This window comes from Acomys russatus, chromosome 10 (genome assembly GCF_903995435.1).
Source record: "Acomys russatus chromosome 10, mAcoRus1.1, whole genome shotgun sequence".
Lineage (NCBI taxonomy): Eukaryota > Metazoa > Chordata > Mammalia > Rodentia > Muridae > Acomys > Acomys russatus.
Window position 1 is genome coordinate 34,199,102 of NC_067146.1, and position 14,616 is coordinate 34,213,717.

General features: G+C 41.0%; 1 protein-coding gene across 1 annotated transcript in view; it reads right to left on the minus strand.

Moving 5' to 3' along the window:
- Nucleotides 1–14,616, minus strand: part of Ppp1r9a (protein phosphatase 1 regulatory subunit 9A) — a 125,457-nt gene that overhangs the window by 27,688 nt on the left and 83,153 nt on the right. The window contains exon 11 of the mRNA XM_051151481.1: nucleotides 412–569. Within this exon, the coding sequence (XP_051007438.1) occupies nucleotides 412–569 (158 nt within the window). The remainder of the gene's footprint in view (nucleotides 1–411; nucleotides 570–14,616) is intronic.

Genomic DNA, 14,616 nt, shown 5'->3' on the forward strand with positions numbered 1-14,616 from the left:
TTCGAGTATCAGTGCTGTGTAGCATTTACTCTGAAATGGCCTGGCCTTTTCTCAGGGAAGGGAACTTCTGTTCGCTGGCTTACCGTTGAGAATGCTAGTTCACAACTACTCACTAAACAAACAATGCAGCTAACACAGGCACCTGAGACATGTAGAAACGGTTACTTGGATGTTCACTGTTTCCCACTAGACTTAAACAACTAGATTAAAAGCTGAATATCAAAGGCACCACCATGAAATACAGCAGTATAATGCTTTTTGGCTACCTTGGGAATGGATAGAGAAAATAATTCAAATGACAGCAACAAGCAAGCTGAATACAGAAGGCAGTTCTTTCCAAGTAAGATGCAAACTCTATTAGTAACATAGCTATCACGTCACGACAGTGGCGGCACCAGTCCGATAGCTCACCTTCCGCTCCAGGCTGTCCTCCCCATCAGTTGAGCTGACACTGTCATAGAGCCTTGTCCTCGTGGGCCTCTGGCGCCTATTCTTTACTGAGAGCTGAGCCCGAGTTTTCAGCGCTTTCGAATCCAGGCGCTCTGTCTCTGGGACTGCTTCATTCAAGTCTAGGAAGAGTAGTGTGACATAATCAGTGAGAGAGAATGCTGGAGACCATAGGAAGAGACCACAGACACTGAGACCCAGTCACTGGTTATCAGTGACAAGGGGGGGGGGGGCAGGTGACAATTTTTCCAGCTTTTCTAATGCTCCACAGGTGACAAGAGAGCATAAAGACTCTCTGCAACGCAATTATAAAAAGCGGAGGTTGGAATTTGCTTATGGACACACATGTTGGGACATTTGATGATCACAGTTACAAGAGACCTAGAAACTCTACGGATGAAGTCCAATTGCCAAGATCAAGTGTGGGTAACAGGTGATCATAAGCACAGAAATTCACTAAAAGGCTGAGCCACTTTGGTCTTGATAATGTCTGAATATCTAACTTGTTTCCCTTTGAAGTCTGCTTAAAAAAAAAAAATAAGAGAAAATCTGCTTAATCCCAGCAAATTTAGGGTAATTCTGTTTCCTTAGAAGAAGGCGTGGCCACATAAACAGACAAATAGCTGAACTACCTCAAGTGTGCAACTCAGGGCACTATGAACAGACAGATAAAGATGCCACATTCTAGCACTAGTTTCCAGGTTGCCTTTCAAGCTATTTTTCATTTGTTTCTCTGAATACCTCCTCCTCTCACCACAAACTATATTAGTTTTCCACAGGAAAATGTTCACATCTTAAAATAAAAGGACTTCAAGAGAAGGAGTTGGAGAAGTGCCTCGACAGTTAACAAGCATTTGTTGTCCTCACAGAGGGCCCAGGTTCAGTGTTTAGCACATGCATGGCAGCTCTCAATTATCTGGGCCCAGGAGATCCATTCCAGGGGATCAGATGCCCTCCTTGTACCTCCCCAAACATTGGGCACACATGTGATGCACACACATATATGCAGGCAAAACAGACATATAATTAAACAAACCTAAAAACAAAAAGGACTTGAAGAGAAACAGAGAAAGTGAGATGGAAGGAGGGAAGAAACAGAGTGAAATAAACAGATAAAAATGACAGTGACAGCAGTTGGGTATGACAGGACTTGACTGTCATCCCAGCCCTTAGGAGGCTAAGGTGTGAATACCACTCTGAATTCAAAGCCATCCTATGTGAGCCTCTGTCAGTAAGCCTGAAACCCAATAACGGATGAAGACAGGTGGAAGGGGAGGAGAAGTAACTGCCAAGAGCATCCATGTGCTCCTTCTTAGCTGGTTCTTAGCATTTGTAATATAGTTAGGGTATACGAGGCTGAGGAAGTTGAGCTATGAATATCGGATTGGGGTAGCAGTGTATGAACACTGAGTAAAAAAGCATTTTGGAGTGGAACTACTCTTTATATAGATATATGCGATCTTTTACTGTAAATAAAATAGTTTGGCAATGAACTCCATCTCATATTTTTAAGATGACAGTCACTTTCAAGAAATTAATTAGCCTGTTTGCCCTGAGGGGAAGTAAGCTATCTGGATGAGACCTGAGAGGTTGTGGTCATATAGTGGGGGAGGAGGTCCCCTTCTGTCACAGGTCTACTGGAAGGGAATACGGTGTGAAAGAGGGAGAGAGGGGAGACCAGGAAGATACAAGTGAGGGTATAATAATTGGGATATAATATGAATAAGTTATTTAAAAAATAAAATAAAATAAATGAAAAAAGGAATTAATTAGGTGAGCCTGGATTTAAATTCTTAAAAATAAGCAAATAACTCAGTTATAGAAAACTAATACACACTTGTATTAATAGAAAACAATTTCTTACAACCATCATTACGCCAGGCGATATCTTTTTTATAGCACTGTTTTAAGGATGTGCTCTGAACAAATTATAAAACATAAACATTAGAAGGACCTCAGGTGGTTTCTCCCTGACTTATAAAACTGAGCACTTGGCATGCACTAACAAATAAAAATTCAGTGTACTTTTGCTCAGGAGACGTGTGGCCGAGTGACACAATTTACAGACAACTTTTCATTTCCTACCCTCGAGCACTTAGAGAAGTCAGGCCGCCAGAGCGGACACAAAGAGCAACTAGATGTTTTCTCATTAGTGGCCTTCCTTTTTCACATGCCGACGGAGGAAAAAGGGTCGCCCTCGTCACTTTAATTTCTTCTCTCCAAGAAAATCTATATTTGCAGCTGCCTATTAAGAGTTCATTAGTTGTGATAATTGGGAGAAAGGCAACCTTACAATCTCTGTTTACACATAAAAATGCAGAATACCACCCAGATGAAAACAATAATATAATTAAAAATGCAACCGCTCATGCACGTCTTCCATCTTGTCTGTCTCAATGTTGGACTGTATGCTCTGTAATGCAAAGCACTGGCACTCGCTCCACCTTGTTTGTTCCTCATTATAGACCCATGAGAAAACAAGCAAGCAGGTTGTTTCCTCTTCTGAAGCTCAGAAAATTAAGAGTAGCTTGCCCTCCTCTGCAGAGCTAGCTGATGAACTGTTTGGATTGTTCTAGTGTTCTATCTCCCAGGCTACTGGCTATCCGCTACAATTTACCTACTGTTGAAAAGTCAATACTGCAAGATTTTAATACCACAGAGATGCGCTTTAAAAGTTATGAGATCATGTGTGCTGGGACCGGTTGAAGAAATTCAGCTCTCCAGGATCTATCTATTCCATGTTTATTAGAGACCGTGGGAAAGGGAAGACTTGTTGAATGCTAAAGACAGACTCCCTCACAGATGGCTTGGTGACAACTTTGGTGAGTAGACGACAAAAGGTACCCAAAGAACATGCATATCCTGTTTGTGCAGATATGGTTCAATGGGCAATAGAATCCTGGCTTTTAAACACGCCATAAATCCCACCTACAGGACTGCAGAAGCAAATGTAGTGAGGAGAATTGAGAAGGACGTACTAGCAGGTATAACACTGTGGAGACCAGTTAGTATGGCGTAGCCTGTCAAGTCCAGCTGCTGGACAACCCTAAGTGGCAATATGGAACATCTGCATCAGCATCCCTTCATCAGCCTAAACTGGTTGAACATACACACGCAGTTATATCTAGGAAAAGATGCACTTAGCTAAGCCTAAAAGGCAGTGCTTCAAATCTGCTACCCGAGTGGCCGACAGTGCATTGCCCACAATGAACAACTTTTGAGAGTCTGAAAGCAAGTATCAGAGACACTTTCTTTCAGAGATTATGAATTTCAAACTAGTAATTTATTTTCCACCCTGAAAAGAGAATTTTTTTTTAAAAAAAGAATCAGAAGAGTGGAGTGGTGCTGAGAACCGTCACATGAATAGCACTCACACGGGGGGAATCTAGCAGAAACACTGTCTACAAGAAGATGCATAAGGACAGGCAGGAAGGAGCCTTGCAACTATTAGACACCGGCTTCTGAGTAGCCACGTATCTGCATTGTGTGTCCATCGTCCATTACATGCTATCTTCCTCCACTCTCTGATTTAAGAATCACAGTCTTACAATTCAAAGGAATCTTGGGATTCTGGCCAACTCTATTTCTCATAAAAGAAGAGTGGGGCTCTCACCTGTACACTAACTTGAGTTATACAGTTATACAGTTAGTCGGTGAAACAATCTAGACAGAACTTTGGTGTAGAGGTCCACGCTCCTTCTACAAGGTCACTCTTCTGTCTGGAAGTGAACATCATGAGCAGTCTTGTGCCTGCCACAAGCATTCCTTTTCTACTTTAGGTTCTAAACAGAAATATATGTCCAAGTGTAACCCTGCAAACCCACAGAAGCATGGCACATCTGGGAAAAAAAGTCTCGGGTATTTTACTTGGCTTTGTATATATCCCAGGAATAAAATTCTTATCCAAAAAAAAATTAGCTGTCATTTTGGGTGATGGCAGTGTGGCACAGGAAATCCACCTGGCTCAGTTTCTAAGTTATGTGCTGTGAGACAGAAGGGCTTAGGTGACCATGTTTGTCACTCCTTCTTAATAGAGACTCTCATTTCTATGGTAACACCGTCCCACAGGCCCAGGCCTCGGGCCTCCTTTTTTCTCTTCCTTCTGGGGCATCTTGTTTTGCTGTTCACAAGACAGAGGAAAATTGCTTTTTTCTCTTCTGCTCTCTGATTTATTCTTTCCTTTGGAGCCCCCATCTGTGAAGCAGCGCACCACTGACTCAAATGCAGGTAGAAATACAAACGTGGCGCAGCCTTGAATGGATCAATAGAGAGGGATGCATTCGGAGACCTTCCAGTCAGGAGCTAATGATAGGACTTTGAGTGGGCGGGGCACGGCTGTACCTGCATCTCAGGACTAGTTTCAATATTGCTTTAAATTGAATCCTTTAAAAGAACTTAATGGATTCAAGTGGCTGGATATGAAAATGCTCTATGAAATTAGGATGCTATGTATGATATAACACAGAGGCCAGTTCTCTACAGCAATGCTGTTGGTAATTTGTTCCCCGCCCCCCCGGATTGACGTTGTTTTTGACGTAAATGGAAAGCTGCTGAGGGGGGGGGGGGGAGGTGTCAGACCCAGGCAACAAGGAGAGCAGGAATGGAGATGCATAGTAATGCACTCTGCTATGCCCTGAGCCCCTCAAAAAGTCCTACCTGGCTCCTGCTATTGTCATCTAAAATGCTGGGCATAATGAGGCACTTGGTGGCATTTTGAAACTTAAACGGTATCTGTATATTATTCAGAGTCACTGCAAGTTCATAAAAGATGGACCCTTCGGGATTGGGGGCTGACGCATAATTGCATTCAGGTGGTAGGTTTAAGCGTTTCAGAGAGGGAGTGTGAGATAGTCACTATGAGAACAGACCTACAGCTCAAATCCGGATGAGCTGCCATGCCATAAAATTGGGCAATTTACCTAACCTCTCAGAGGTCCCTGAGGATCCTCCACTGCAAAGTGGGAATGATAACGGCAGAATACAATCACTGCATTGTTATGAAGACTAAATGCACTAATAGACCTCAAAGTGCTTAGAAGGGTGAATGGCCCATAATAGCCACCCCACAGCTGTCTTTACTGACATCCAACAGATTGGCAAGAGTAAAGCGCGTTACAGAATAGCACGTACATTCACTTGAAATATTTAGAAACTAGTAGCAGATATAGTGAAATCTGTATAAGAGCACAGGAAAACTGAAAAGATAAACTTCTTAGTAGGCTCTTAGATTAGAAGATATGAATCAGATAGAACTTTAATACTTAGAGATGGTAAAGATTTTGCATTAGGCATTTGTGTCTTTTTTTTTTTTTTTGTACTTATATATTTGTATAGTTAAAATTAATTTAAAAAGCATACATTTGTTACTTTTTTTCCTCGGAGACATCTTAATTCTACTCTAGTTTGCTTAGCTCTGCTGTTTCAGGGGTTCATACAGGCCAAGAAGCTTGGCCAAGTTCTCCCACTGAGAACCCCATTGATTGGCACGTGATGATGCCACCTATTCCCTTTACTGATTGCCTGTATTGTGTGGGGAGATGTATCAGGTCAACTATGCTATCTGCAGATACGGATGCTACTGCTCCAATGATGGCATTCTCCTTAGGAACCTACTCACAGGCAGCGTCCTCCTTGAATTCCACTGAGAGTTGGTAGCTTCTTTTGCAGTTATTTAAATATAAAGCTAAGAAACATGTCCCAAGTTGTATTCATGAAAATCTCTAGAAGCTGATTTCTTACCACTTCAATAAAAAAAGATTATTGCTGTTTTTTAATCTTTTAAAAATTTTTTTCATTTTTAATTTATTCACTTTACACCTCAATTGTAGGCCCCTCCCTTGTCCACTCCCAGTCCCACCCTCCCTTCCTCACCCCCCCCCCCTCCCCTAGCAAGGAGGAGTCCTCCTCCCCTTTCATCTGGCCCGAGATACCAAGTCTCATTTGGACTGCCTGCATCCTCGTCCTCTTGGCCCTGATAAGGCCAGTGCACCAGGAGGAAGTGATCAATGACTGGGCAAGAGAGTCCATGTCAGAGGCAGCCCCAACTCCCCATATTGTGGGACCTACATGGAGACTGTGCTGCCTATCGACCACATCTGAGCAGAGAGTCTAGATCCTCTCCATGCATGGTCCTTGGTTGGGGCATCAGTCTCTGCAGCAGCGCTCCTGCCCCCTACCAACTGCCACCATATTTGTTGGCTCCATTGGTCTCCTTGTGGAGCTCCTGTCCTTTCCAGGTCCTTCTAACCCCTAACTCTTCCATAAGACTCCCTGCATCCCCCCTCGAAGTTTGTCTGAGTTTTAGCATCTGCTTTGATCCCCGCTGGGTGGAGTCTTTCAGAGGACCTTTATGGTAGGCTCCCTTCCTGTTCCTTCTCTTCCATCGCTTCTGGTGTCTATTCTATTTGCCCTTCTGAATGAGAATTAAGCATCCTCCCTAGGGTCCTCCTTGTTATTTAGCTTCTTTAGGTCTGGGTATTGTAGTGTGGTTATTCTGTATTATTTGGCTAATATCTGCTTATAAGTGAGTATATACCATGCATGTCTTTGTGGGTTCAGGTTACTTCACCCAAGATGATTTATCTTTTCAAGTTCTGTCCATTTGGATGGACGTCCTTGTTTTTAATAGTTAAGTAGTATTCCATTGTGTAAATGTACCACAGTTTCTTATCTATTCTTTGGTTGAGGGAAATCTGAGTTGTTTCCAGATTCTGGCTATTATGAACATCGTTGAGTAAATGTCCTTGTTGTATGGTGGAGCATATTTTGGGTATATGCCCAGGAGTGGTTTGGCTGGTTCTTGAGGTAGAGCTATTCCCAATTTTCTGAGAAAGTGCCAGATTGATTCCATGCCAGAAGAGGGCATCAGATCAAATTATAGATGGTTGGGAGCTACCATGTAGTTGCTGAGAATTGAACTCAAGACCCATGGAAGAGCAGACAGACCACTGGGCCATCTCTCCAGCTCCCTATTTTGTAATCTTTTAGTAAGGGTAAATTTATTGTTATAAACTATATTTTATTTGGCAATTGTTGAAAGAATATGTAGGAATTCCTTTTCACCTCTGTACCCACAAAAACAATTTCAAGCCCAAATGGACTCGGAAATGCAGTTAAGTTATTTGTATCAGTGCAGGGCTTTCTGGGTGGTGTTCAAAGCTGATTTAAGATGAGACTCTGTGTGTAAAATGGGCAGACAGAAATTCTGAGAATATAAAAGGTAAAGAATCTAGCTTTAGGTTTTAGGGAAACTCATTTACATACATACATCAGTGCTCTTTCATCATGACGAGTCTGTAGATTCTGAGAGAAAAGAGACGGTGCACAGCCTAAAAGCCAAGGGAATGCAAATATCACCAAATGACAACTTGGCTGGGGCCTCAGGGTTGCAGGTGAGTTAGGCCTAGGGAGACAGGTCACATTAATAGCTTCCTTCTAAGTACACGAAGTATTCAGATCTTTAAGCTTCTATAGAAAGTTAAGCCCATCACCTGAGATGGGCATTGGTTACCTAATGGGGAGGTACCATTCAACAGCTCCAGGTGGCATGAGAAAACCTGAAGTTAGCGTGTTTAGACTACCTGCAAGAGTTGTTCAAGATGTTACTACATACTTAGAAGACTCTTAACTAATAGTCCTTAGCAGGAACCCAAACACACATACTATCTTAAGTTCTTGTAGTTGCTTAAGAGCTATGTAATTAGCTAAGTTTATGAACAGGAAACATGATTCAAAACCCACTTATAGTGACTTGCAAGCAACATTTTAAAAAGATGTGAGATTTTTTTTTTTTTCTTTTTCTTTTTTGGTGTTTAACACCAGTTAGGATAAAAAACAAAACAAAACAAAAATGAAAAGCAAATATTCTACTGTTTCTACAGTTTTAAGAATTTATTTCCCACAGATATGGGACATAATTACCCTAAGAATTACACAAACTATTTTGTATCTGCCTTAAAGAAGAACTTAGCCATAACTTGTGGTTCATATCCCCCTATAACAGGGCCATGATACTGTACGCACTGAACCAATACAGTTGGTATGCTTTCCAGAACTATACATTGAGGTGAGTTTTCTGGTCCTAACTCCAAACAGCTGTTTGTGTTTCAGTTATTATGTCTGTGAGTAAAGTACATGGTGATTAGGTTTCCTAAGTGGAATATTTAGGACCACCCCCTCCAACCTTGAAAAGTTGAGCAGAACCAAGGGCAGCCAACACTTCTCTACAAACCCCACAGCACCTTCTTCGTCTCAGACCCCACCATAGTTTCCCAGTCTGTTCTTGCAGTCCATCGTAACGCTAGCATAACAGGCAGTCTCCTAATAATCCAATTTTCCATAGAAGTCTAGTGATTCCTATGACTTTTATGGGGAGCCGGACTACACACCTAAACAAAAGAAATATTTGGAACATATATTCCCTGTAAAGTTCCCTTAGAAAGAAAATTAACTATATTTGGGTTAAAATGATCTCTACTTTCAGAAGATTATAATCAAACAAAACTGAAAGTCCAAAGCAAAATGATTACGTGTTACACTTTTTTTTTTTTTTTTTTTTTAATGAACAGAAAATGGCTAAAAGTCCATTCTAAGAGAGTGACGTGTCTTTCTACAAAAGCCAGCTTTTGATATCTCCAACACCAATGTCTGTCTCAGGAAGATGAGGGGTCTGCAGAACTACATGAGTTTCTGAAAACAGAATCAGACACTTGGACCAAGGAAAGACACCCCACTCCCCAAGGCTCTGCATCTTCCTCTGAATGTCTCTGTGCTCTGTAATGGCTCACCTGTAGGCAGGTTCAAAACTCCCATCACCCTAGCTCGGCAACTTAGTTGCTTTGTATTGTTGGGAAGGACTACTTCTTTACTTTAATTATATGCCACGAAAATAGTAAATAAATATCAATTCCTCATCCATTTACCTTGTTCATTAAACATTTGCATGGTGATTTCCAGGAATGTTTACTCCTTAATTAGTGAGATTCAGAAGCAGTCAAAATACTTGTTGAGAAAAGAAAATGAGGAATAATCTATTCAGAAAAAATGATTATGAAAGTTTACCAGATTGTGTTGTTATGCACGACTAAAGAAAGCTTGGTTCTGCTCCACAATTTGTCCTCCCCACTTCTGAGCTAAACAGGAGAGCAGAGAACTACTACTTCACTGCCTGCGTCTAACGTTCGTCTATGAGACATTCTTTAAAAAAATTTTTTTGTTAGATTTCTTTATTTACTTATTTGTATTGGGGTTCACAGTGTGCGCGCACGCGCGTGTGTGTGTGTGTGTGTGTGTGTGTGTGTGTGAGAATTAGAAGAGGACTGTGGGAGTTGGCTTTCTCCTTCCACCATGTGTGTCCCAGAAACCAAAGTCACCTTGTTGGGGTTGGTAGCAAGCCCCTGTACTAGCTGGGTGACATTCTTGATACCCGAGATGTTCTTTTGTTTTGTTTTGCTTTTTGTTTTTTTGGAGACAGGGTCTCTCTGTGTAGCTTCGGCTGTCCTGGAGCTCACTTTGTAGACCAGGCTGGCCTTGAAGATACAGAGATGCCCCTGCCTCTGCCTCCCAAGTGCTGAGATCATAGGCCTGTGCCACCACGTCCAACCGAAACATTCCTCATAAAGAAATATAAGTATTCCCTTGAATTTCAATAACTTCCCATTTAATGAATTCTGTTTGTTTGTGTGTTTGTTTGTTTTTTCTCTGGCAGGGTTTCTTTGGCTGTCCTGGACTCCCTTTGTAGGCCAGCCTTGCAGTGAAGTTACATAGCTCTGCCTGCCTCTGCCTCCCAAGTGCTGGGACTACAGGCCTGTGCCACCATGTCCGGCTAATTCTATCTTGAATTTTGTCTTTAACCCTAGTTTAAAATTCTAGCTGCCGATGCTGAAAGTAAAATGCTTAATGGTCTCAAAACTCTACCATGAAATAAGACAGATGTTACAGTGGAAGTCAGGCCTGGTGCAAAAAACACACAGGTTTCTGAAGATTCACTGAAATGAAGCTCCAGAGAAACAGAGTGGATGGGAAAATGTTTCCCTGAGGGGCCCAGTGACCCTGGGAACCTCGTATCCATTGAAGTTTCTGATGATGCAGTCCTTTCTTCTTACTAAAATTTAAACTTACATGAAGCCTGATTTTGTGTGCACGTGTGTGCATGTATGGGGATTTTCTCCTTTTTAGTTTCCAATTATATTCCCTGAAAAATGTTTTTTTTTCTTCCTGTTTCATTTGTTTTTTTGCTTTTGTTTTCTGCTTTTAAGACAGGTTCTTATGTATCCCCAAAATAAGTTTATTAAAAAAAATTAATCTACTGCATTCTTTGTTAAGTTCTTATAATCCACAGACTTCTGAGTTTTCTCTTTTATGTATTCACTTAAAACAAAACAAGTGACAATGACAATAGTCATCACCTGGGTAGGGTATGGAGACAGAGGAGGAGGTGGATTTGATCAAAACAAATTATATTCTTACATAAAATTCTTAAACAATATATTTAAGAATCCAGTGCATTATAACTTTGTTTCTTTCTTCTCTCTCCTCCTTGGTTTACTTCAGTTGCTTCTCCTGGTATCACTTGCTAGAAGGCCAGGTCAACAGCGGTAAGAAATGGTAATAATGCTTTTAATTGAGCAACATTGGACACATTTTTAGTTTTAAAGGGGATTCCTAGTTTCAGCATTTGCTGTGCACAGGAGCTTTGACAGAGGCCTTTGCTAGTCTCACAGTACCGAGCTAAGGAAGTTTTTTCATAGTTCTAATAGGATAAACTCATTATAGACAGATATTATTAACTGTCCATCTTCATCCACTAAAATAATCATATTCATTTTTCTTTCAGCTAATACATAGAATATGAATTTTCATATTAAACCAAACTTATATTCTTTGCACAGGCATAAATCTTATTTTAAGTTATACTTCTATATTTGGCTGGCTAATATTTAATGTGGGATATTTAACAGTTTCTAGATCAACTGTGTTTTCAACACTGAAACCTTGAGGTGATTCCTGAGCAAGTTGATTTCCTGCTGAAGTACATCTTTCAGGAAAAATTCTTTTAACCTGGTGGTTTAAAAAAGACTCAGATTATGCTTGTCTGAAATAAAAATTTTCCTTATTTTATATTTTATCTATTTATTTTTTTGAGACAATTCTTCCTGGTTAGCCCAGGCTGGCCCTACACATGTGTTCCTCAGTTTCTGTCTCCTGAGAGCTGGCTGCAGGTCAGCTTCTTTCTTACTCTCAAAGGCACTGTCTGAAGGTCAGCAGGTAGGCAGCTGATTTTCTCTTGATTTTTAAAGTTATTCTCCAGATGTCTTCTGGTCTCCACTTCAGCTGCTATTACGTTTTACTGCAATCTTATTTTTTCTTTAATAATTTTATTTTTATTTATTCTGCTTGGAAATATTTATACTTTTAAATCACCTGCTCTTTACTGCAGCATTCCTATTTCTTGAAACCCACCTAAATATTATAACAGGCAAACAAAGAAACACATCCAGTAGTTCACTGTACCATCATTGAGAAAACTTACTATCATGTATGTTCAATCTAAACGCTAGCTTTCTTAAACAGGGAGCCTTCCCTGTTTCCAAACCTAGCTGGTTATAATAATCTAAGACCAGTGTTGCCTATAAAATTTCACATAACTCTTATCTACTTGGTATTTGGTTTGACAAGGTACACTTTGTGGTCAAATGTTTCAGACAGGTGATAAGAGTCCAACACAGATAGTACAACTTACCATTTGGGATTCTGAAATTTACAGGGTATTGTGAAAAAACAAAAGAGTGGACTGGAAAGGTGGCTCAGTAGTTAAGAGCACTGGCTGCTTTTCTAAAGACCTGGGTTCAAATCCCAACACTCACATGGCAGTTCACAATTGTCTGTAACTCCAGTTCCTGTAAAGTCCACCCTCACACATACATACATGGAGGCAAAAACACAAATGTAAAAAAAAAAAAAAAAAAAAGAAACCACTACAGCACAGACTTGTCATCACAGGACTCAGGCCACCAAGAGAGGAGGATCATAAACTTCAGGCCAGTCCAGGATAAACAGTGAGACCCTGTCTCAACACAAAACAAAAGCAATAGAGCAAATTGTTCAGTATAGTTGCTGCTGTACTGTGCCAACTGTGCCACCCCAGCGTGAGGCTGTGGCACACTCTGCCGCTGACCCCGTCAGCTCCGAGGTTCATTTAAAAACCAGGGCTTGCTGTGTTTTTGTTCTGTTCTAAGGAAGGTGGTACAGTTATTTGAGCAATGGTTTACAATGATTTCCTTCCAACAATTCCCACTGTTGAAGCTTGCCACTTGGAGGGCACACAAGGCATAGAATATATAGGATACACCATGCGGGACCTCTCTCGATTCTGACTTTGTCATGTTTCATGATGGTTCTAGAACCTTTAAGAAGAACAAGGCGGTTAAAGAAAACCTGCAGCCTCAGAGCTGCACAGACGGCTGTGAAAGGACAGCAGAGCTGTTCCAGAAAGGGGTTTGCTGTGCACATCACCTGTGTGGAGTTAGGTACTGCGCCAAGTACTTAACTAAGATGATTCACGCAATTCTCCTATCAGCACTGTATATTTTATTCTTTTGTAGTTTTTCTACTTGGAAAGGAACATTGAAGAACTTCATGAGACTCAACAGATGGAAGTTGATACTTAAAGGAAATAAAGGAACAAGTTCTCTCTCTCTCTTTCTCTCTCTCTCTCTCTCTCTCTTTCTCTCTCTCTTTGTGTGTGTGTGTGTGTCTGTGAAGTTCAGAGGTCAATGCTGAGTGTCTTTCTTGACTACTCTCTACCTCATTGTCTGAGGTAGAATTCCCTACAGAACCAAGGCTCACCCATTTGGCGGAATGGCCAAAGATCTCCAGGGATCTGCCCAATTCTACCTGCTCCTGAGTACTGGGGCTACAGATGGGCCGACACTCCCAGATTTTCACACACGTGTTGGGGAACAAGAGTCAGGTTCTCATGTTTGGGCAGCAGTGACTTTAGCAACAGAGCCATCTCCCCAACATTAACAATGAAGCACTGTATGGAACCATCCAAATTTATGCTTTGCAGAAGAGATGGTACAGTGTTTTCTAGGTAAATGTGGCAAGTATGTGGTTGTGATGCTCATCCCTTTTTAGAAATTTTTGAATTAGTTTCCTTAGTTATAGGCACCCCAGTTTCTATTGGCCCTCAAACCTTATGGCAACAGTTATAATGTTATGAACCAATACTGCGTTCTTATTGGGAGCATAATTTAGTAAAAAAAAAAAAAAAAAAAAAAAAAGTCACTTTGATTTTAAGCAACTTTTCTCTAATTCTCTCCGTACTCTTCAGGTGTGTCTGTGTTATCTTAAGTTCTACAAATGTCTCTCCCTTTCCTATGTTTGACTTCATCCATCCATCCCACCATTATACTTCTTGCTACATAGTTGCCAAGCCCTAACATTCTCTTTCTACCCAGTAGCCACCTTTCCCTTCACAAGTCACCATTTAAAACATCCCTAGAAACAGACACTCAGTGTTCATATGACTCTAAATGAGATCACACTTGTCTCTGCTCCCTTTCATTATGGCAACCATCCATTGCCTGCTTGGGTAACTCCCTCCTAACCATCCAAGGCTTTTTTCTTTTCAGTATGTTTGTGGAACATGCCTAACCTCTCTCTAAGAAAACAGACTCTAAATATTTGAAGCTGAAACAGTATCATCATAAGAGTCAAGACTTGTACAGATGCTCAGGATGGACATACTGAATTTCAGGGAAATCTATCCAACTAAGTTAAATCTTACATTCTGCTGATGAGTCAACATAGTAGCACAGCCACAGATGCCACTGGCACCCCAGGGTCTAGGAAACAAGGCCCGTACAGATCAGTGTCACTGAGGTACTGAGCAAAGATAGTATAGAAATACCATAGTTTTCATAGATAGAAAATAATATTTGACAAATACACAGTGTAAAATAGAGGGGATTTGAGATGTGTTATAACTCTTGATGAAAAAAATTAAGGGGTTGGAGAGATGGCTCAGCAGCTAAGAGAAGGCTACTCTTCCAGAGGATCTGGGTTCAATTTCTAGCAGCCACTTGGCAGCTCACCAAGTTTGGCTCACTGTCTGTAACTCCAGTTCCAGGGAGTCTGACACTTTCACACACATGTACATGCAATACA